Genomic DNA, 25,347 nt, shown 5'->3' with positions numbered 1-25,347 from the left:
GCTTCACTTGTGGCTATACAATATAGAATATAGTAAAATTTATTTTCTGCGACTTGTGTTGTACTTGCATGTATATCGTTTATTTCAATTTTATATTAATGAATCTTAAGATAAATCAAGGAATTCCAAATATTGTGCTTAAAAATATAAATATCTAAAATTCTAGAATTAATTAAATATTCTTAGACTTTCAAGAAACATCATAATACGACGTATAGTTCAATTTGCATACGAAAATTTTTAGAGAAATTTTAATATAAGAAATTAAACAATTATGCTTATGGATTTTATAAGTTATAGTTTTATTAAAAAAAAAAGCACATATAACATTTTATTATAATTTCACATAATATACAATAAAAAGTACGAACTTATGCACAATTGGTGTGTGATATTAGATCTGATACTCGAAATGACCAAATACGAAAATTGATATCTGTTGAATTTAATCCTTGAAATATAAAAAATGGCAATTTATTTGTCATAACCCAAATATTTCCATGTCCATCACTGGTAATATCACTTGGATAAATATATCGATCATTATCGTTGAATAATTGAACATGATTCTTTTGATTAAATGGTTTCTTTATATTCCAACAAGCCAATGCATTAATGTTTACCTGAATTAAAAAACAAAATTACCTCTATAAAAATTTGTATAGGTAATCTACAATAATAAACAGTGGGTAAATAATTCTTAAATTTTAAACAAAATTATTGCGTTCAAATTTGCTTGGAATGCGAATAGGTATCTTGATCCAAAAAACTTGTTTGGCAACTTTTTATATCTCATTTTCAACAAAAATAAACAAACTTTCGACTGGTCTTAACAAATTTGTTAAAAAAGAAATTTTAAAATTTTTGTATGATTTTACATTTCTCACCCTTTAAACTCTCTGTTAAAAGTGGCAAGAAGTGATACAAGTTTTTGAGCAATAGATTCCAAAACTAAAAACTTCAAGTTTTCAAACGCGCTTTTGCAATTCGAAATTTCATGATTATTCGCAGAGATACAGCTGTTTGAAATTGTGGTATTTTGTGTTAAAAAAATTTTGCTTTATTACTTTGATTCTGTATATTATGCTACCAATACAAGAAGGCCTCAAAAGTTAGTGATAAATGATAATTAATCACTTTCACCGATAAAGCTTTTATAATTAATTAAATAATCATTACATTATTTAATTTACCTAATTACTACATTAATGTAGTAATTAGGTACCTACATAACTTAGATAATTCAGAATATAGCTGACTTAATTCTAGCTATTCTCAAATTTGTATGAAGTCTTTTCGACTTAATAATGTTCAAATGTGATTTAACAGATTGCGTATTTATTCGCGGTAAACCATGTATAAGTTTTCAATCATATGAGAAAAAGGAAAATGTATTCAAATATTTTCGAAGATATATGAAAATGGGGCGCTTAATAAAGTTTTGTATTAAAGTTTTGTAAAAAATTAGGAACCTAAATTTAAAGCTTTATAAGTTGTATTTAAGAAAACTTACTTGATTATAAAATAAAACTCCAGTTTTCTGATCCATGACAAAACAATTAGTTTCTTGTTTAATCCCTTTATCGCCTAAGCGTATAAAAACATTATCATTAAATTTGGATTGATTTTTAAGAACATTTGTGGAGACACTGTATTCATTAGTACTGGCCAATGCATGATAATATGCTGTTCTTAAGCCTGCTTCTTGGTGCGGTGACAAAGCAATGCTAAATATACCATCAGGTAATTGAAACTGTAAACCATTTATATCAAACTTTCCACCATCGGGTTCACCATGGAAACTATCATGATTCACTTTCCAAGCTTTTTGATTCCTAGAATTACATTGATGGAAGTTAAATAAAATCTCAAAAACAAATTACATAATGGTATCCATTTTGCATCATTGCATATTTTTTTGAGTACGAGAACTGATTCGTTGAGTTTTCTTAAGAGATCAATGAAGTTTAAAACCCCATCTTGCCGAGTTGTAAAGTAGTCAGGTTAGATCCACCACTTGGGAAAAGCGGTGAGTTATTGGTTTGCAGGTACGATTGTGTCCGATAAACCTAAAATCGGTAAACGTAATCTTTGTTACTTAAGTCAAAAGTTGTCAAAAGAATTTTTTTCCAAGTTGATCCCTTTTTGATACTAAATTCAAAATTCGGTTAATAAAGATGAAAATCATTCCAAACTTGTTAAAAAATTGGTCTCCGCGGTACTTGGTACACAGGGTAAACAGTATCCTCGTCGTCTACTGGAGTTTTCGAGAAATTCGTTGTATAATCGGTCCAAACTCGTTACTCGGGGATTTTTGAGGTCGCTGTACACGATTGTTGCGACAGAATGGAGCACCAGGTCAATTCACCTCAAGGATCAATTCTGTCACGACATTCGTGTACAGCGACCCCAAATATCCCCGAGTAATTGGACCGATTATATAACGAATTTCTATTTATATAACGAAAATTATCTAAATTTGATGTCTATTTGTAATCTTAAAATCTAATTAAATACCGCATACTTCATATCATAAACCACCACTTGATTTGCACTTAAGTCGGGTATGTAAGCAAATGTTTGATCACAATGATTCGGTGTTACATCCACAGCAATACTTGCAAAAGTTGATTTTGGTGTATGTAATTCATCAGCTATTTCAAATTGATGAATGAATTCATTTTTATTTAAATCCAATACTAGTATTCTGGGTGAACGAACATATGTTCGATTTCCTTTAAAACGAAAAAAAAAAACAATTACAAACTGAAATTCGCTAAAAAGGAGGACAATAATGAAAGTCCAAAAGTTGACTATGCCAAAACTAAACAATTATTAACAGCAGAATATTTAACACAGCAGAAGAAAATATAAAATGTTTTCATATATCCTTAAGTGCGCCGAAAATATTTTTGATTACTATCTATGGAAGTAAGAGAACTAGCTTACCAATGAGTGGTGCAACTTGGGGCTAAAAAAATTCCCCCTTCTTGGCATCAAAATAATAGTGCTGGTTCTTACTGGTTCCAAAATTTCATGCCCAGAAATTCTCACCTGGAACCATATCTTTGAAACAAATCCCAGGTCCCGAAATTTATTTAAACAAATTAAAAACCTACTCCTTTACGCTCGTTTCAGATTTTAACGAATTTTTAATTAACAAGCAAAACATGATAAACGATTGATAACTTACTTGTATATTCCAATAAACCAGTATCAACCATCCATAATCGATCACATTCATCCACAGTCGTACGATAAATTGAAACTAAGTTCAATGTATCTGGAGTCGGAGTCAAACGTAATTTATTTACGTCTAAATTTGGGTATGGAATTAATGGTACATCAATATTATGATTATCTTCATGTTTGGAAGAATGTTGTTTTAATTTAATATAATTTAAAGTTGATGGTATTCCTGGTTTACGACGTGGTACGGTAATAATTAATTTATCACCCCATTTACTAACACCCATTGGTACATTGTTGTATGGTATAAATTCTTCTTCTAAATCATCACTATCTGATGGCAAATCTTTAAATAGTAATTGATGCCATGCAAATTTTGGTTCAATTGATTTTTTATGGTGATGATCTTTAAGATTAGCCTTATCGTGATCGTGGTGATGATTCGCTTGAATTAATTTTAGAAACGTTAAAACATTTAATAAAATTATTACTTTTAAATTCATTTTATAAACAAAATTAACAATTAATACTAAACACCGATATTATAAGCACAAAGATTACTTATTATGATTAAAATTTAAACTTTGACTTTAAATAACATTTATTTTTATTTAAATAAATGTATTTGTTTTTATAAATAGGTATAAATAAATTATTCTTATCCTATTAGTAATTCATTTGAAACCGGTATATTTATCTGACGGCCAAATCAACTTAAATATTATTATGCTAATTCCTTAATTTTAATAAGAAAATTTATTTGTCTGGAATTATTTTGTAATACGCTGTAAACTGATCAACAAATTTCCGAGACCTACGCCCGTAGATAGCTAACTGCTGACACGTAGGTATAGAGGTGAAATTAATCAATCGCGTGCTAAGTCTGAGGCACGCTTTAATTATATGGGTTTATATAAGTGTTGCGCGATGAAAAATGACCAAACAATATGTTTCAAGAAAAAATTTGTATTTTTTGTGTGGATAGCGATGTAAAAATAAAAATTTACATGCGAGTTAGCGAGGAGCTAAAACTGAAAAAACAGTCTAACCCAGGAAAATACTCCACGCCGGTAGATTTCTATGGGAGCCGGTTGAAAATATTTGTTCAAGTATACTCAACAAAATCATATTTATGTGAACTTGTGCTTTTTCGATTTACGACCGAAAACGGTGAGGTTTTGTTGAAAATTTTCAGAAGTAAAAAATGCTCAAAATCGTTCTAAAAGTAAAATCTGATTGCTTTCAAATTAAATTTTTGACGGAAACCACAAAAAAATCTTTATCTTCGTCAATAATAAGTTTTCGGCGATTTTTTTTCGAATGTTTAACTTGAAAACGGTGAGTTTGGGTAAAAAATGTCAAGGATCAAAAAATTCATTGCCCAAAATATAAAATCCAATAGTTTTTTTTTTTAAATGTTAAATAAAGAAAATGTGGTGTTCGAAAATAGGGTTCTTCTGTCCCACTTTATGGACAAAATTAAATCGAAAAAGCAAAAAGTTTGCATGAAAATGATTTTATTAAGTACTCTCAGACAAATATTTTCCCCGGCTCCCATAAAAATTTACTGGTGCGGAATTTTTTTCCGTAGGTCAAATGCTTTATTTTCTCCATTAAGATCAGTAATCTAAGAAAATTATAGCAATGACTATACAACAACATTATTTCAACTAAATTGCAGTACCAAATTTTCTAAAATTGTGTTTTTTTTAACCATCTTTGAATACCTGCTCCGACAAAATCATCACATTGTTATAAAACTTATACTACATTTTCTTTAAAAAAAAAATCGCTAATAAAAAATTGCAGGAAATAATTATAAAATTAAATTTAAAAAAAAATGAAGTTGACCTCTAAATTTTCAATATATATCCTCCAGATAAAATTATTGAACTTTTTCCAAAGGTAAATATTTTGAAAATAAATTTATAATTCATTAAAAAAAAACTTGAATTTGTTTTTAAAAACAATTTACATAAACAAAAAAATTTTCACAATATTTATTGTAGTTGCAGAAATAAAAAGTTATTTTCTCTGTTTTCCTTTGACTATTTGAAAAAAACTAATTAAAAACAAGTGATAATAAACAATTGTCTGAGTTAATTATTGAAATATCCTGTAAAGAAGTATTTTCTAAAAATCTTTTTTTTTTCTAAAATTTTTCATAAGGTTCACTAGTTGAAGCTACTTACAAATTTTCATATCTATATCTTTTATAGTTTTGGAGAAAATAGACGTCAAATTTTTCTCTAATTTACTCGCGACAAAACAATGATGTTTACAAAAAAATGTGTGGCGAAATTGCGATAGTCTGAAGTTTTGATGCCGATTGTATTTTGAAAATAAAACTATAACTTATTAAAAAAAAAACTTAAATTTATTTATGAAAATAATTTACATGAAATAAAACTCTTACAACATTTCAATTGTATATTCACTTAAATCTTTTCTTTGTAAATCAGGTACCAAACATTTTTCAGCAGGATATCCTACAGGCAATAATAATACTAATTTCTCATTAGATGGACGATTTAATAATGTGCGCAATGCGGGGCCGCAGTTCAATGGTGTTGATGTTAACGATACTAATCCAGCATACTAAAACAAATAAATTAAAATGGAATATTTTATCAGAGAAATGTAGTCATATTAAATGACCAAATTCTAGGTCATATCAAATTTTCTATGTTATTATACACTATAAAATAAGTAAAGAAATATGACCAATCTTAGATAGCCACACATACATACATGTCACACACACATATAAGTGATATTCCCATATAATGCATTCTATTTAATTTTCACCTAATTTCGGGTAAACAATGATATTTTCGAAAAGATATTTCAAACAAAATTTTATTTCTTCTTTTTATAAGGAACATTTTTTTACATTTCAACTTTTGTTCTATTTTTAACGGTTTATAAGAAGGTTAAGCCTCACTTTTTACGTCCTGAGTACGCTATAAAAATTTCAGCTTGATATCTCTTTTCGTTTTTCAGTTACCGTGTTCAAAGACAGACATACAACCGAAAATGGACTAATTAAGTGATTTTATGAACATCTAACCAATATTTTGTTTGTAGCATCAATATTTTTAAGCGTCAATATTTATAGGAGCTTATATAGGTTTCTAAAAATTTAGGACACTCTTGAGATACTTACATGAACAGCCGTCATTAGAAGACCAGCAGAAAGGCACACACTAATTTCATTATAATAATGCATACGTTTAACACCATTTTTGAAACTGAATAATTGTTTAAAAAGTAATATTAAATATGGAGCATCAGTTAAATATTCCTTAATCCAATTCGTCTTTAATGGTTTTAAATCGGTTGTCCATTGTTTTCCCATACGCTTTTTATAATTAATTTCCTCTTCTGCTTCAATTATTTCACGAATTTGTTTTTTTATTTCCATATTATGCACTACAACGTAAGTCCAAGGTTCTGTATGGGCTCCACTTGGTGCCGTACCTTAAACCAAAACTGAAATCTCAAAATCAACGCTCGTCTAGTACAGTCAAGTTAAAAAAAAAGAGTCAAAAAAAAAATAGATTGCGAAAGATCAGATAGAAGGTGCACAAAAATGGACGTTGACAAAAGCGAACTCCATGCTTTTAGGGCATTGTCTGCCAAATTTCCTAATATTTCTAAGCATCCATTGTGGCTACATTAACAATAATATCCTTATTTTCTAAAATTGCAACACCCTCTAGAAAAAAGGACGCTTTCCTGGCTATAAATTTATTTAAAAATCGTCGTTAATTTAATATATCCTAAATCTAAAATCCTGTTATTGTAATTTCCGTCAGATTGTAACTAATTAGTAAAATTGTAAATTTAACTTCCAAAAAAGGGTCAAAATCAACCCCAATCCGTGGTCAGATGGTGGCATTAATGGTTCACTTAAGATAACGAGGGATCATTTTATACTTAGGGATCATTATATAGCCCTTTCCCCTACTTATAATAAAAGTACCTACCTGCAGTTCTAATAATATTCCGTATTACTTCAATTGGTACGTCTTCTTGGCTAAAATGGCGAACTGTTCTACGTAAATTCATAAAATTATAAAATTCGTTTGATCGATCGATTGTTTCATCAATACTTATACGATCGTAATTTAATGGTATATGTTCCAAATCACTAGGTAATGATGGTTGATAATCATCGTCACACTCCTCATTTTCATCATTTTGGGTATCATCCGAATTATTTTCTGATATTTCTGCAACTAATAATCAATTTATTTAAATACTGAACCGTGTTGTTATAATAACTTTTACGCAATTTACATCCAATCAGAATTGCCGTACCGAATAAAGTTACAGAACATATTAGTTTTCATTTTAGCTAAAAATGATAATGTGAAACTGTTGTAATCGTTAATTAATTAATTATTTATTAAACTAAATATCTACTTTTTTCAAAAATTAAATAAAATTACATTTAGAGTTAACAATGACAATGTTTAGAGGGTAAAATCAAAGAGTATAAGATAGAGGATAGGTTCCTATTACTGGCAATGTTAAAATTGAGTATACGAGTTTCAAAGTCGTTAGTGATTGAGTTCAGTCATAAACGCTCTTCATCTCCATAATTTTGTTTAAAAAAATTCTATAAGCAGAGCGTAGTTTCGATCGGTCTCTGGGTTTTGAGTATTTACAGGACCCAAATACCATATGGAATTCGTGGCTGTATACGCGACCTTTCCTCTATCTTATACTCATTGGGTGAAATTTTGCGTTGAAATCACGTTGAAATTAATCATTAGCTGGTAATATTTGCTTGCTACTAAAAACTTTTGCAAAATATGAAGAAATGGTAGGTTCAACTTCTCATTAATAACTTTGATAAATAGTTGTATATGGCTTCTATATTAGTCTATCGTATTGCCTAATTTCATGGCAGTCCAATCTTATGGGGAAATATCGAAAAAGTGTTTTTATATAATCTATATAATATAACTGTTTGTTTGTTTTTTTGCAATCACATGATTTAAACTAATTTTTTTTTGTCTTTTGAGAAAAATTGGTGGCTTTTGTTGAAAAATGCAATACAAAGTTTTCCCAGGAAATCATTGCGAACACTTCGACATTTCTTTTAGCCAACAACTTTCCTAAAGAACTCTGCAGAGTTTTGAATAAGAGCGAACATAATTCCTCAAATTATTTTTCCATCGGTTATCAAACTTTTTTGAACCTAGAGAAAGAAAAGGGGAAGCAAACAAAACGCCTCAACATCAAAAGAAACAAAATATTCATACTGTCATTTTTACAGACCTCCTAAGACCAATGTCAATCATATATATGAATAATATTGCCATTTAGTTGTAGGCTGAATTCAGGCCTAGATTTTTATATTGGGCAACATGCCCCATTGTCTTGGGCTACAAATTGATCGAAAGGTCTAAATATTTTTGCGAACATGCGAATTTGATCTTAGACATGACGAAAAATATTGAAAATGTTGAAAAAAATTTATAATTTTGAATTTCTCAAACATATTCTCAACCAAACGTATAATTTTTAAATCCTGATTCATACGCTTTCTGAAATAATCTCGAATTTTTAGATATAGCATCGATAAAAAAGATTGCATTTTTTACCATTTCCCAAAGGCGGTATTTTTTGCCATTGCCCAGGGGCGATGCTTTGTTTAAGCCTGGCCCTGGTCGAATCAGTTGTATATCAATAACATAGGTATTTAAAAAAAAAATTGCTTTAACCCTAACGGAAACATTCGAAAACTTGAATGACACGCAATGCATTAACAGTAGGTTTATCGGATCGTAAAACGTCTACAAAATTTTTTGCTTTGTTCCATACCACTATACGTAAGTGACCACTATAGGACATCCTATATAACTTTTACAGACTTTATTATGAATTTTTTAAGCTTATTAAACTATAGAAAATTGATAAGCCTGCCGCGCGTTCCACCCATTTCAAAAAAAAACATGCAAAAACGAAACATACAAAACATACGCACAAAAAATACTTACTTTCATCTGGAGTTTGATATGTGGAATTGATGATATCTTTTTTTTTATCTTGAGAAGCATATTTAGAATAAAATATTCTAGTTGATAGATAACATAAAAATCCTGTTAAAATAAACGGCCAGTATTGCTTTATAAATGGCATATCCCCAAAAATTGAATACATTTTGTTCATCATTCTTGTATAAAAATCAATTACCAACTTTTCTATTGTTATTTTTATACTATTCAAGAATAAAAGTAGGTAATAATAATTTTTAAAAAACTCATCTATTTTATGTCAATAATCGACACCACTAAAAACTTTCACACTAAAATTTATGTCAAGTTATGTATTTATAAAAATTTGTATTATGAAAGTAAAAACAAAAAAAAAGTGCTTGCTATAACACAGGATTGAACTTACTCTAAAAATGAAATGATAACATTCCAATGGCGTACCGGAAAATTTTGGGATCTGTTCATGAGCAAAATTATAAGGATTAAAGGAGTCAAATTTTGAAGATTGCAGCTATATACAGAAAGCCGTTTCCGAAACCAAAAACACTTTATATAATGATGTTCAACAGACATCAGACCCTTCTGGATGCTCAAAGATTAAGTATATCGTAATTTTCACAAACTAAAAAGTCTGCAAAGAATAATTGGCAATTTGAAAAATAAACTTTCAAAATTTCATCGTAGGTTCAATGCCTTTCTCTCCATATATTCTACGCCCTGTTCAGTACGCCACTGAGCATTTTATTAGTTGGGTATTCGACAAAGAATTTATTAATTAGGTTGAGATAATGAGATGAGATAACTACTATCGTTAAGTATTGTTTGTATAATTGAGACCAATGCAAAAAAGATACTAGGTCAAAAATTGTCCCAAACATTTACAATTCCTCTATTCATACAATTAAAGAATGCTAACGTAGGGAATTAAGGGGGATAAACCATAAACACAGGGAATTAAGGAGGATGTAGCGCAACTGTGCAAGTTTATCATACTTCAGAGTAAAAGTTAATATTTTTGTCTAACCAGCCATCAAATATCGAATTTTTTCGAATGAAATAATTGTTTTTTAGATCGATCTAAAACATACATGTGATTTAAAGAACAGATAAACTCCTCAAATCATATCGATTTACATTATAATTATAAAAAAGTTTTAATCGACAATATAACTTATTTACCTAGGTCGTGAATGCAATTATTTCAATTTTGGGGACTTATTATATTTACATATTACACATTATACATATTTGACTGGCATTGAAATCTCGACGCAATTTCGCGTAGTACATCATCCGAACCATTACAGTTTCTTTTTTTATATATTTTAATATTATAGATAATTAATACTAAAAAAAATTTAAATAAAAAATACTTTTTTAAAGACAAGCTATTACTGTATAAAAAAAATTAGAAAATAATTTTTCTTATGGGTCACTCAACTATGACTATTCTTAAAAGCTGGACCGGTTCTATTTAAAATATCAAGGCTGGTTCGGAGCGCTCTATCAGTAATCGGGAGTGGGGCTAATTTAGCTTGCAAGTTTTGTTTGCAAACAACGGACAGATGAAACTAAACAAAAGCTTGTAAAAACACAATTTTTTGAAATGTTCGTTTAAAAAACTACTTAATCCAACTCTCTTTATAAAGTGGTTGTTGGTAAAGGTACGGACGATATTATAAAGTTATAATTTATTGATTGCAATGTTATACTTATCTTTTTAACCATTTGTATACCCTGTATATATGAGATATATTTATCAAGGTATACTAATTTTAGTCCCAAATTTGTAAAGCTTACAAATATTGGTGCTACAAACAAAATTTTGGTATAATAATGTCCATTTCCGTGATGTGTGTCTGTCTGCCTAAACGGATGAACCGATTTGGATTTTTTTGTTTCGTTCTTAGCTATATTTTAAGTGCGAGTTTAGGGTTCTGTATCCGAAAAACTTCTCGAGGATTTTTTAAATATTGTAAATTTCACTTCTGTATAGACTCCTATCAAATTAGATGAAAAAGTTTTTGAATAAAGTCTATAAAACTGCTGAAAACGTGGAAAATTTGATTTAAATATCGACTTTTCCCAAAAGGCGAAAGATTGGGAACATCAAAATATACAGATCGATAAAAATTTTATGCTTAATAACTTTTATCGGAAGTATTTTTCGCCTAAAATGCACAATTTTTAAGCAAAATTAAAAATAAAACACCAAAAATACGGAAAATTGTACATTGATGTAGATTTTTAAAAAAATATGAAAGAAAGTTTTTACATACAAATACTAACTATGGACTGACCTACTTTTCTGTAAAATTCATAATTTTCGAATAAATTATCTAAAATCTTATTTTACAGATAAAAAGCTAAAACTTGGCATAGGGGCATTGCTGCCTCCACAAAACTTCAGTTAAATACATTATATATTATTAATGTATTAATATTGTCTATTGACTCTGTGCGAAATCATGGTAGGGAGAATCAGATCGACATCCGCGCTACCATTGGATAATTTTGGCATTAAAGGAAGCTGTAATGACTAATTTTCAATTGTTTACATGTAAATGGTATAATAAATGTCAAACTAAAATTATTCAAAAATAACAATTAATTAAAACATTCATGATACAAACATTTTGTGAAAACTTAAATTAATAATATAATGAAACAATATAGAAGGTATTATTTCCGCTTGCGACGTTGAATTCGATTCTGCACGCAACGAATAGACAATCGCTAAATGATAATATAAGTGTGTATATAACTTATGAAGTCATTAATCAATAATCAAATAAAATAATAATACCTGTAGTCTGACTCTAAAAAAAATAAAAGCTAACTAATTATATATTAATGTTGATATGGTTACGATAATAAATAAAAAACATAAACATGAAACTATTTAATTTTTAACATATACTGGTTGTTTAATTTACATCTTGGCTTGGGAGTATGAGAAAGAGGTGTGTGTAATAGGCATGTTTTCTTGCTATGAGTTGAATATAGCTTAGATACGCGATGAGTTGCATACAGCACACGCAGGAACAGTAGAACCACCTTACAGCCTAAACTAAATCGAAGCTACAACACTTGCTAGAAACATCTATAACACCTCTTTCTTACACGCATTGCTTAACGCATGTACTCTGTCATACTCGTGGAAGATGCCTATGCCAAGATTTAAATTAAACGCATGGCATGTAAGACCTCTGCTATATGGCCAGCGCTCTATTTGAACCCACTGGAAGAACAGTCACAGGGAGAGTGAGATGCAAATAGGACCGACATCTTTGATCTTTTATTACATCCTTCCATATCAGAATGGCAACGAACTAACTCTAGTTGCGAACTAACTCCGGCTGACTATCACCCAAAACGTCAACCGTGTGCAAATGATAATTATTTGTACTCAACTTACATTTCACTTCTTTAAGACTTAAAACAGCAGACCATGTTCGGTTCAGCTTTTTAGCCATAAAAGCCAAGCAGGCATAGTCATACAGAATTACTTTCGCATTTATAATATTAGTATGTAATATTAGTTCAAATCAGTTCAAAACTCCCTGCAACTCACCACTGGGAATAACTGAAGTAAAACTTACCTATAATATAAAACCAGTAATATGACCACCGGAAAAAAAGGAAAAAAAACCCAATAAATAGTTTAAATTTTTCATATATTTATTATTTAATTATAATTGCGAGAATATTTAACTCCAAATAAGAATGATAATTATAATCAATATTTAATCGAATTAATAACACTCATACATTTCATCAAATAAATGGTTTTTGATTCGAATTAAACACAAGTTATAAAATAATTATAACAATGATTATTATTTTAAATAAAACGAATTTTATTTTCACAAAATCCCTTCTTGTTTTTTCTTTTAATGTCATTCATTTTTTTCTACTTACTTTCTAAATAAAGACCTAATAATCATAATAAAATAATAACTAAGGCATAGAAGACAGACAACATATTTCTGAGGAACTGAGAAATGTTGATAATGTTTTCTACATCCAAAAAACAAAAAACTTTTAATATTTTTTTGAAATATGTATAAAACAAATTTTAATACTTTTTTTTCGAATTTTGAGGAGTCACATGAGTAAAAGTTTAAGAGAACTAGAGCACTTAACGACTCACACGATCAAAATCAGTGAATAAAAAAGTATAGTGTTATTAAAAATACTATTAGTATTTACGAATGAATACCGCTGACAGTCACAAATTTTGAATTTGATCCTCACACTTAGGGTTTGTCATTAAAAAATTTGAATTTGATCGTATAATTAAAATATTTATTAAACGTATTTTTTGTTTATTTTTTTTCGACATTTAATTCTCAAATATGATTACGTTACAAAAAAAATTAAATATTCCATCACTGACATAAAACAGCGCACGTTAAGTGAAATGTACTAAAAAAAAATCAGTTCATTTTATAAACGAATGAATAATTTTCCTGATATTGAAAGGAGTAATCAGAGTAGCATTATAAAAATTGTTCTTTTAATTCATACCGTGAAGTTTTTATTTTTATCACTTTAAAAATCTAAAATTTATCACACTTCCACCAGCCTTGTTTATAATTTACTACTAATTGTTTAAGTGAAGCTGTTTTAAATTAGATAAAATCATGCATCACTTAGTTTGATAGTCAACTACAATGCTTTTTCGATATGAGATTTTATTTAAAAAAAATAAATTTTTAATTGCAGTGATGTGCTTGATTGAGTTATAATAAGTTTTCTAAATCAAAATACTTTAGATCGAAAACAACCTAATCAATTTAAATTTGGACAAACATAATACACAAATGAAATTTTGTGTTCTACAAGGCACAGTCATATTAAATATGACTCAAATCTGTGTAATAAAAAAAGAGATCCTACACAACACTGTTCAATAAAAATAATCCTTGTTTCTATACTAAACTTAAATAGCCACAACTATTGACGAAATGGATAGTTGAAGGATTTCTGATTTGGTAGGTTGGCTACGAAAATTAATGCAAATTTGATTTTAAAAATTATTAAAAATATTTTTAAGTTATATTATTCAGTAACTATTAGTTTTCTATAAAACTACCAATTTCCCAATAATACGTTAAGCTATCTAAGCTTTATATAAAAGCAACGAAATATATTAACAAACTTTAAACAAATGCTATAATAATGAATTCAGGAAAATATTTCATCATTGAATAATTAATTATATTTTATTTGTAAAGACAATTTGGACAAAAAAAATGAAAATTAAAAAATTAAATTGAAACTATTCTTAAATTAAATATAAATAACGCCATGCCTAAATATTTCAATTTTTTTTTAAATACAACAAATAGACATAACAAAAACAAATGTTAAAAATATTAATATAAATATAATATTCAAATTTTTGGTATATTTTTTACTTTTTATAACAGCTATTCATCCAAGAAGTTATATTTTAACTAAGGGCACTTGCAAATAATTTACTAAATATTTTTTTAATATATAATTTTTTTTTTATGTTAATGAGAGAACAAATGGAATAAAAATTTCCATGTTTTTAGAATCCCATATTTCTCTTTTAAAATTTTAAAGGTGTTTTGTTTTTACTTTAAATACACTTTTTTTATTATTATCGTCGCCGCCACATTTTGAAATGAATTATTCACACAAAAATTTAATGATTTATTTATAATTTTATATTATTACGTTAAAAAAAATCGTTCGGTGTGTTTGTGTAGCTTAACAAAAATATGAATTCCTTCGAAATGAAATTTTTTTATCACTTTTTTTGTATAAATAAGTCGCTATTATAAAATTTTTTTACCATCCAGGTACTTAATTATTAATTAATATCGCGGACACTTTTAAATGTATTTATTTATTTTTTTTTTTGGTAACACAATTTTAATATATACAAATATTTATTACGGAATTGTATAAATTTTTCTCTTGATACGCCATTTTTTTAAGTAAATATATAATATATATTTTTTTTACATTTCATAATATATTATACTTAGTTCTTTACATATAATTTAATTATATTTTTTTAAGGCATACGTTTGGTCAACCACCATAATTTTTTCTTTTTAATAATTATTTTTACTATATAAAAATTATTTAGGTTAATACAAGAAAAAAATATAACAGATTTATCCTGTTATTGGTGATAAATGAAAAATTAAAGTTTTGTTTTAAGATCCATATAAATCTAGCAAATTTTAAGAATCAAAAAATAAATAGACTGTGAATTCTATATTGTTGGTATTAAACAAGGTAGTTAAAATTTTTAATTTAAAAGACATGAAAATTGAAAGAATATATTTTCAAATTTATACACGTTAATTTTGGGACACCTCGTGTACTTAGCTAGTTGTTAACTATCGTGAATTATCAAACTGTAAAACATTTTATTACAAAAACAATTCTTTTGAATGAGATACAATACTTCCATACTCTTTCCAAGTTTCAAAAAATATTTGAAATAAAATTGATAATAATTAATAATAAAGTAAAAACCTTTAGGATTTTTTTGTAATTTTAATATGAAAATTAACTTTGTTATCTCATAAGAGACATAACGAATTACAAAAAAGAAAAGAAAAGAAGAATTTCATAAAGAGAAATCTAAGAAAAAATCGTTACCATTGGCGATTTCTCAAATCTGGAAAATTACATCAATTTCTGTTAGTCTAGCATATGCTAAGTTATTTTACCAATTAATTTTATAAATTAATTAATTTTATTTTTAATTCAGAATCATTTAAAGGAATTACCCTATAAGATTGAGCACACATAAAAATATAATTACAAATTTTGATTATAATTTAAGTTATAAATAGAAATAAAACGTGGCGATATTGAATAAGAAAACGATTCTATTTGCAAAATATTTTTTTGCTAGATTCAATGGATTCAATGGTTAGTTAATAAGGGAGGAAAAATGAGCTAGATTATTTTACTTATTACTATGATGTATTTATTTTTTTGTCTCAATAAAATTTTATGAGACCCTGTACAAAAACAAACAAAAAATTAGCATCCACAAAGTTAACAACAAATATTGAATTATTTTTTATTGGCATTTTTTATATTATAAAAAAATAAATTTTTTTGAGTACTCTGCGTACATTTTTTTTTTCTTTTAAAAAATAAACATTGTGGATCTTTGTTTTTTTTAATTGAATATACTTATAATTAATAATTATAAATTATTTTGTATTTGTTTAGAAATAAATAAATAAATTTAAACTAATCATCTTCTATTGTCGATAATCGTTTTGATCGTTTTCCAGGTGTTTTTATTGGTTGATCATTTAACTGTCTTTTTTTAAATCGATTAGTTAAGTTTATATAATAATCGGATGGATTACGTTTAAATACTTGCCGACCCGAACGTGTTGTTACATACTCACGACCATGTTCAGGATTTTCATAAATAATTGGTAATATACCTGTTTCTTTTTTAGCTTGCGATGGCTTTGGAGGTTTATCAACTGGTCGCTTGTTATTTTCATAAATAGTTGGTAATACAATTGTTTCTTTTTTAGCCTGCGATTTTTTAGGTTTTTTAGCTGTTGTTTCTTGTTTTTTTGTATGTCGTACTTTAATTCGTTCACTTTGTCGTACAGGTACAGGTGGCGCATTTCGTCGTGCACGTTTTGTTGGAGGCGGTGATAATGAAATTTTTTCATTAATTTTTCGTTTTACACCAGCTTTATTTGGTACAGGACTAAGATTTGAAGCTTGAGGTGTCGTTAATTCATGTGGTGTGGTGGTTGTTGAACTACTTGATTCTCCCGAAATACTTGATAGATATTCTTTGACTCGCGCCTCACCAAAATTGAATATATTTTCGGAAGTATCTTTATTGCGTACCCTTGAATGTGGTTTATAATTACTTGTACTTGTACTATTGCTATTATTACTACTACTTGTATTTTGTTGTGATTCGATAATTGTATCTAATGTTGACGTTTGTTTAAACTTTTGTTTAAATTTATTTTTAATATTTGGTACAGTGCATTCTATAATATTTGTATTAAATTTATCTTCAATTATTTGACTGGCATCGTCTACACCTGGTGAATTTGTTCGACTCTCTTCTGAATCAATAATAATAACTGAATCTGTACTATGTGGTTGATGTGGAGTATTTAATATTAACTTATGTGGTTTTGTATGATGTTTTTGTGTTGACGAAGATGAAGATGATGTCGATATTGTTGTGGTAGCAGCACAAGTTGTAATCGTATGATCTTTTTTACTTGATAATGGAGTTAATGGATAACTATGTGAACTTGATGTACTTGAGAATGTACTTGATGAGCTGGATGTACTACGTTTATCCGATGATGATGTCTTCTTCATTTGCCTACGTTGTGCTAATTTTGCTTTTAATACATCCTGTAAACGAAAACCTTCTTCATGTGCACGATGAAATGCTTGAAACGTTGTGTTTAATGATTGTTCTGTTGAGATATTTGTCGATGACAATATATTTGGTGTCATTAATGGTGTCGCAGAAAATGACTGCGTACCCTGTATCTGTAATAAAAAAAAGAACGGTTGGTTTAAGCAGTTCGGTAAATTGGGAATTATGTGATGTTGGTTGGGAGTAATACACTCATCGTCTAAGAGCCAGTGATCGGGAGACTTATAATATTTTAGAAAAACTATAATTCCGCTATTTAGACTTCTGTACCTGTCGTCCATGTGATGTCGTACATGAACTTATTAGTAACTCAATTACGATACAGCTTGAAGTTCAATAGCGTATGCGTGTATGATGTAATAGCGTATGTGAAATGCTTTAAAAAACTATCTATACATATATTAGATCTATATTTTGACCATAATTGTAAAATATATTATGTTAATCATTGTCTACAGACGCCACCGATTGAATCCTAGTAAAGCTACGAACCAGCTTCTCGGCAAAACAAATGTATTCTGTCAGTATGACCTCTACTAAAGACATCTGAATCTACTGAAGATATCGAGACAAGTACGTACTAATTAAAATTTTAAAATGCTCTTTATAATTTCAATAGTTATTTGTCCAAAAAATTTTTGTAGGATGTTTTTAAGACTATTTAAAGACTACTTGCCAGAAGGAATTTCTTACTCATGAAACCTATACACTAGTACTGTGTAATTATTCAAATAAAAAAAAAGACTTACCCATGTATTAGTTAATAAATCATTCATACGCATTCGTTTTGTTGGCTCCACAGTAAGTAAGCCCTGTGTAACACGTTTTGCTTCTTCACTAACATTATTCCATACCGAACCACTTAAATTAAATTCACCACCCTTAATTCTAGACATAACGGCCGCCGCACTGTCATCACGTGAAATAGAATGAAATGCAGCACGTCCAGTTAACATAGTATACTGAAAATGGAGAATAATTAACTTAGTACTCGACATAAGTTCATTTGAAATATTATCAAAAACTTACCAAAATTACACCTAAACTCCATAAATCACAGTTTTCATCATAGCCACTATTGGTCCCTTTATTTGCCACAGTATTGAGCACTTCAGGTGCGGCATATTGTAATGTAAAACATGGTGTATGCATTGTTTCTTCCTCTTGCTTTAATCGTGCAAAACCAAAGTCAACGATTTTTATTTCGTCTTTATCATCAGATGAGAATAATAAATTCTATAATTAGAAAGAAAAATTTTTTTAAATCTTTACTAATCAAGAAAAATTATGTCTAGATTCTCAATTTTAAACTTGTATTTCTTTGAAATATCATCGTAAGACATTTTGAAATTTGGAGATTACTTGATTTTGAGATTAAAACTAACTCATAAATTCGAAAAAAACAATTGATTAATTATTTCTCTTTTCGACTAAAATAGGATAATATTGATATTTTAAAAAGAAAAAAAGCTTCTTCATTGATACTTCTTCTCAGGAAAGAATTTTTTGAGATATAAACTCTCTAAATTGAGGAAAAATCAACTTGAAATCCTATTTTGATAAAATATATTCTAGCCAAATTTATTAACGGCGCATACCTCAGGTTTTAAGTCACGATGAACAACACCACGGGAATGCATAAAATGTACAGCCGATACTAATTTACGCATAATAGCACTTGCTTCACCTTCAGTAAACTTCTTCTTTCTTCGTATACGTTCTAATAATTCACCACCTTTTAATAATTCCAATACAAGATATGTGTGTGCTTCATCATAATAGACATCATGTAATTTCACGATGTTCTTGTGTCCTTGACATGCTCGCAACAGATTGATTTCTTGTGTGCAATCAATTTTCCGACTCACTATCTTCACTGCATACTCTTGCTTGGTTGTTTTATTGATACATCGCCGACACACACTAAACGAACCATCACCTAATATTTGCTCTTTTAAATCAATGTCGTAATGCTTAAAAAATGTGGAATCCTTTAATTTGCATTGTGCTAATAAAGCTGGAGAACCACCATCATCCCCGCTTGTTTTTATTAATGATTCAGATATTGCGTTTTCTGAGAATAAAATGGATGGTGCAACGTAAGAGTAACCTTTGAAAATTTTGTCATAGTTTGGTGGTACCACAGCTGGTGAATCTGCTGGCAACATTCGTGTAAATTCTTCACTGAAGTTTGACACATCTAACTCATGTCTAAAAAAGAAGAATTATATTAATGAAAAACTTACTGATTGGCGAAAATATTTCGAAAAACTTATTTTATCAGGAAAATACGTTTTTTTAGTTTAATTTTTTTTTTTAGTAATCCACTAAGTTTTAGAGGTCCCTGGTTTCAAGAGGCACATGTTAGTTAGTGAAAAGTATTTAATCCAAATCTCTCAAGTGTCGCGAAAGCTACTGATAATGTTCGTCCGTGGAAAAATTTATAATGAGAGATATTTACAAGAGTTATGTAGTATTCAAGAATCTAATCCGGATCTTACGTGTCCAGCTTAGCGTTTCTATCATTTCAACCACCGTTGCTCTATGCCGTCGCTCACTTTCTTTGTGACACCTATATTTTTCTCATATTTTTTGCAATAATTCAAGAAATACATAATTTTCGTTCTAATTTGGATTTAAAGAAATTAATTGACTAAAAATACATTATGCTTGTGTATAACATACCTTATAACAGGTTTAAATGGTGCTGGAATATTTTTCTTCGCTAATTCATCCCAATCCAATGATTTAAAGAAACTATGACTTTTTAATTCTGATGCATCCCCATCCCCACCTCCCAATCGTTTACGGGGATCTTTTACTAATAATTTACTAATAAAATCTGCAACTTCTTTTCCTAAATCATCAGGAATGGGTGGCTCAGTCTTTAATATTCTCCGTGAGATTTCTTGTTGTGTATTCCGTTCACCTTCCACAGTGAAAGGGGATGCACCGGTTAATAATTCGTATGTAAGTACACCCACAGACCACCAGTCTACAGCTATATCATGTCCTTGTGGTCCTGCTTTAACAACTTCAGGTGCCATATATTCAATTGTACCACAAAATGAATATGCACGTTTTTCATTTGTACGAGCACCGGATGCTGTCATTTGTGTACCATCTTCAGAGTAATTCGTTGCTAATTCTTTCGATAATCCAAAATCCGTTAATACAATATGACCGGCTGAGTCTAATAAGATATTTTCTAATTTGATATCACGATAGATAATTCCTAACTGTAAGAAAGAATAAAATATATTAAAATTTATTTTTTTGATAAAAATATGAAGTTATACTTTTTGGTGTATCCCGTTTTAAATCTAGCTGCTCAAGTCTTATGGACAAACAATTTTGCTGGTTTCGAATTTATATTAGGTAAATCGATAATTTATAAATTTGATCTCCAGAGATGAAAAAAGGTTTGCAATCGAGAAAAAAAATTTGATGAAACGTGACGCCACCAAAAGTAGTTTAACTTCAAAAATAATTCATCATTCAGATATACATACCTTATGTAAATGTTCTAACGCTAAAATAATTTCACCAATATAAATTCTAACATCACTTTCAGTAAAATGTTCTCTTTGATACAAATGTGTAAATAATTCACCACCATTCACGTAATCTGAAAAATATTAAACATTAAAATTGAAAATAACGTTATTTAACTTCAAAATTTCATACATTAGCTCATACAGGCTCTCAGGCTAACTAATACGATTTAAGAACGAATTGACAAATATATTTAAACGTACCTAATATTAAATGTAGTTTTGCATCTGTTTGGAAGGCGTAGTGTAGGGTAACTAGGAAAGGACTTTGTCGAACTGCTTCCAATACATGACGTTCAGTTCTTGTATGTTCCGTAGTCTTTTTCTTTTGAACAATTGTTGCTTTTTTCAACACTTTCATTGCATACAAACGACCGCTGTCTAACCCACCACGCTTTCGTACCAGAAACACTTTACCGTAAGCTGAAATAATTAAACGTATTTTTATTAATTTAAAACTCAATGGAATCATTTAATGTTAACTTTAACTCCGAAAATGTTTCAAAATTTTGGGCATGTATACTAACTAAACTATCTACAAAATTTCAGGATACCGTACCGATAATATTTAAAACATTACATTGATTTCATAGCAAAAAAGCTACTTATTCGTTGGGTGCATGGTCATGGTAGGGACAATCAAACCGACGTCAGCGCTTCCAGTGGATAATTTTGCCGTTAAAGGGGGCTGTTACGACTAATTTTTAATAAGTTCAGTCTTAAGAAATTTCGGGCCGCATTTTTTGCTATTTTCTCCCTTTCTATTTGTGCATTTAAATCCTTCATATTTTCAAAATGTTGTAAACTATTACGAATATTAATATTAATATCTGACAATTTGTGCTATTTGATTCTCATACTAAAAAGGCATTATTAATTATGTAACAATCACTTGATAATAGTACCTTATGCTGGAAAATTAAATAAATTATTAAATAAGTAATTTTTTATAAAATTAAAATTTATTTATTCAAATATTTATTATATAAAAAAATAATTTGACCTAGTTAATTAATTTATTATTTAAAAAGTTAGGAAGAAACGTATAAAGTATACAAAGAAATTTGTTTTTTATTTATAACTTAACTGAAAGTATAACACGTAATTGTAAAATAGTACAAAAAGCGATGACTATCAAAAAAACAAATATTTATTCATGGGTAGAGAGCCCAGAGTAGACCAGAGAACCTATGATTTTACCAGGGCTGGGGATGCAAGGTGTGGATGACGCTCGGCCAAAGGAACTTAGGGGCGCCAGTCGATGGCCTTGTCATGCGTAACCTGCTAGTTTTGAAAATAATCAAACAGTCATTCTACCCGTAAAATATAGGCACTAAAATTGTTTTAACACCAACACATGAAAATATATCGGATATTGATGGGGAAGGACTCTTTAATGAGTCGGAAAAGTAGTTTTTGTTTTAATATAAATAAAAACATCTACACTCAATGCGTTAAATAATATTTAGTCTAATAATTTAAGGTCCGTGTTTTCTAATGTTTCAACATCCTAACGCATATATTGTACACTTCCTGTGACATTAGTAAAAGGCGAAAGGATCTTCTTTTTCAAAATTGAAAATAATAAATAACTATTTACGATCAATAATTTTCCAAGGTGAAATAAGTTGAAAAATTATGCCAAAATAAGTATTGAATCGAAAGTAGTTTTCAAAAAGTTTGCCAACTTAAAAAATATAAATAATGTTATTTTAAAGTATTAAAAAAATAGAATATTAAAATTAAATTTTTGTTTTTTTATCGACAAGCACAGCGAAAGCTGATTTGCGGACACCGGTACCTAATATAGATAAGACAGCCTTGAATTTTACTATCACTTATTATTATAAATCTCACAATTTTGTGATCTTATAATAATGTAATGTTAATGTTATTATATAAATTTAGCAGTTTTCTTCCAAAGTAAGGAGTTTTTTTAAATCCATCAGTTCAACTAGGCTGAATTTTTTTTTGAACCATAAACGAAAATTTTGAAATAGTGAAATTAGGTTCTACATAAGAAATAACATTCAATCGATAATCAAATCGATTCATTATGGGAACCATGCCAGCGGAAGTCAATTGTCTACTTATTTAATTTATGATTAGATGAAGATTTAAGAACTACACTTTGACCTCTCGAAAATAAATCTGAGAAAAATGTTAAAGTATCAAAAATTTGTAATATAATAATTTAATATACAAAATATAAGTAAAATATATTTTTATTTTAAAAAACATTCAAACTGGTTTTAAAATTTTAACCTCAATGAAAAAGCCGGAACGTAAAAATTAGAAAAAAATTGTATTCATTAATATTTAATTAAATTGCAAATTTAAAATTTGTAATTAAAATTAATCAAGGATTTCAGAGAGTTATTAATTATTCAACTAAAATCCACATTTAATCAAATTTTCTATTATTCTAAAACAGAATATATTAAACAAAGGTTTTTTTTTTTAAATTTCGATTTAGTCGAAATCCACAATTTGTGTCTTAGTCAATTTTGGCCGCATATACTTCAATGAAATGATAATGTTTAAATTATTGAAAATTGTATAAATATTGGTTAATATCTTACCTCCAGTTCCAAGCACTTTAAGCAAATCGAAATCGGACATATCCACTCGTCCGGCATCGTTCAAGTTTACTGCAAAAAAACAGAAATAAATATTAACAATTTTTTTATTAAAAGGGAAAAAATTCTAATAAATAAATTACAATTTTTATTTAAATATTTATAAATAGTGATACACATTGCTGTGTACTTAATAAATTGTTAAAGGAATCGACTTAAGAAGCCATTTGGTATAGCAACTATATCGAAAATGACAGAAGGTATCTACAGATCGTTTATAGTCAAAGTAGAAATCATTACTTTGCGAAAACTTAAATTAAAAAGTTAGGGTGTTAATCCTTCATGTTCTAACACGATATATCCACTTAATGAAACTAATAGTATTATCAATAAAATTCCTGCTTCTTTATAGCACGAAGTTGGTATTCGATCTCACAAATTTGATTTTTTCAGACTGGCATATCAAAAGTGTAGGTTACACATATTTTGATAATGACAAAAAAAGTCTATAATACTAGAATTTTAACAATCATTTCCAGAATGTTTGCACAGATTGTATCGGGTAACCATGGATTTAACAAATAAATTAAAAAATGAACAATTGTGTAACTTTTTCAGATTATGTTCACAAACAATTCAGGCTTTAAATTTAATTATTTAATTGTTCCAAAAAAAGTAAAAACATTATTAACAATAATTAAAAATACTTTCCCCCAAAAATTTAAGTAAGAAAGCCAACAATTTTTTACTAATAAATTATAAAAATAAAACTAAATAATTTACCGTTGTTATTATTAACATTTAATTTTTTCAATTCACATTTTACACCCATTTTCACTAGATTTGTTTAGAATATCAAAACCAGCTAACACAAACTCGTAAAAAAAAAATTATGTCGTAAAGTTAGAACATCTTAGTAAATAATAAATATCAACTGTTTTTTGATAATATGTCACAATAATATTGTCTGCCTATTTTACCTCCCTCTACTTTTAATATTTTTTAAAGGGTTGTTTACGAAACAAAAAAAATTATGACTTTTAATAACAAAAAAGGTTTTCGATAGATATCTACCTAAGTACATGATCTGTTTAATAAACAAATAAACAAATCTAGAAGGCTTGGAATTATGTAAAAAGTTATGTGTCTGATTTTATACCGGTTAAGTTAATAAACGCGGGACCAGAAAAATTACTACCCGAAAAATACGGGTTCATTTAACGAATGATTTTTGAAATAACGAAATTTGGTTTTGGACAGTTTTTGAAATAAAGTCAAAAATCCTGTATGCAAACTTTTATGTAAAAGCGATTCTGAAATATATCCAAATACTAATTTTATTTGTCGCCCTTAGCTCAGTTGGTTAAGGCGTAACCAGTTCCGTCCGCGGTATGCTTAGTCGCAACAAAATTAATTTAATTAATAGTTGTGATGGGCTGGTGTAGTGCACGGTATATGCATAAAAGAGGTGCACTCAGCCTCTAAAATTGAGGAGCTGATAAGTGAAATTCTCAGCGGAATTACTAATTACTTTAAATAATTCAAAGACATGAAATTCTGGTTAATTGAGAGACGAGTTT

At 28.5% G+C, this 25,347-nt stretch overlaps 3 protein-coding genes across 3 annotated transcripts in view; all 3 read right to left on the bottom strand.

The window, feature by feature from the left end:
• Positions 1–331: 331 nt before the first annotated feature.
• Positions 332–3,770, bottom strand: LOC123292058 (L-dopachrome tautomerase yellow-f2-like). The gene is made up of 4 exons (XM_044872569.1): positions 3,194–3,770; positions 2,525–2,735; positions 1,514–1,835; positions 332–623 (listed from the first exon to the last, which is right to left on the bottom strand). The coding sequence occupies exons 1-4, from the start codon at positions 3,690–3,692 to the stop codon at positions 372–374; spliced, it is 1,284 nt and encodes a 427-aa protein (XP_044728504.1). The 5' UTR covers positions 3,693–3,770; the 3' UTR covers positions 332–371.
• Positions 3,771–5,601: 1,831 nt separating this feature from the next.
• Positions 5,602–14,055, bottom strand: LOC123292656 (iodotyrosine deiodinase 1). Its single transcript, XM_044873370.1, has 7 exons — positions 14,013–14,055; positions 13,174–13,238; positions 11,502–11,505; positions 9,201–9,404; positions 7,179–7,430; positions 6,356–6,669; positions 5,602–5,787 (listed from the first exon to the last, which is right to left on the bottom strand). Exons 1-7 carry the CDS (start codon positions 14,053–14,055, stop codon positions 5,602–5,604), a joined length of 1,068 nt encoding a protein of 355 aa, XP_044729305.1.
• A 2,349-nt stretch (positions 14,056–16,404) lies between these two features.
• Positions 16,405–25,347, bottom strand: part of LOC123292041 (ribosomal protein S6 kinase alpha-5-like) — a 105,389-nt gene continuing 96,446 nt past the window's right edge. The window contains exons 2-9 of the mRNA XM_044872544.1: positions 23,771–23,839; positions 21,393–21,611; positions 21,147–21,262; positions 20,320–20,873; positions 19,233–19,845; positions 18,664–18,870; positions 18,384–18,596; positions 16,405–17,747 (exon numbers count right to left, since the gene is read on the bottom strand). Coding sequence (XP_044728479.1) covers positions 16,452–17,747; positions 18,384–18,596; positions 18,664–18,870; positions 19,233–19,845; positions 20,320–20,873; positions 21,147–21,262; positions 21,393–21,611; positions 23,771–23,839 — 3,287 coding nt within the window. The 3' untranslated portion in view covers positions 16,405–16,451. The remainder of the gene's footprint in view (positions 17,748–18,383; positions 18,597–18,663; positions 18,871–19,232; positions 19,846–20,319; positions 20,874–21,146; positions 21,263–21,392; positions 21,612–23,770; positions 23,840–25,347) is intronic.

Source organism: Chrysoperla carnea, chromosome 2 (genome assembly GCF_905475395.1).
Source record: "Chrysoperla carnea chromosome 2, inChrCarn1.1, whole genome shotgun sequence".
NCBI lineage: Eukaryota > Metazoa > Arthropoda > Insecta > Neuroptera > Chrysopidae > Chrysoperla > Chrysoperla carnea.
Note: the sequence above shows the minus strand (reverse complement) of the source record. Positions and strands in the feature narration are given on the sequence as shown.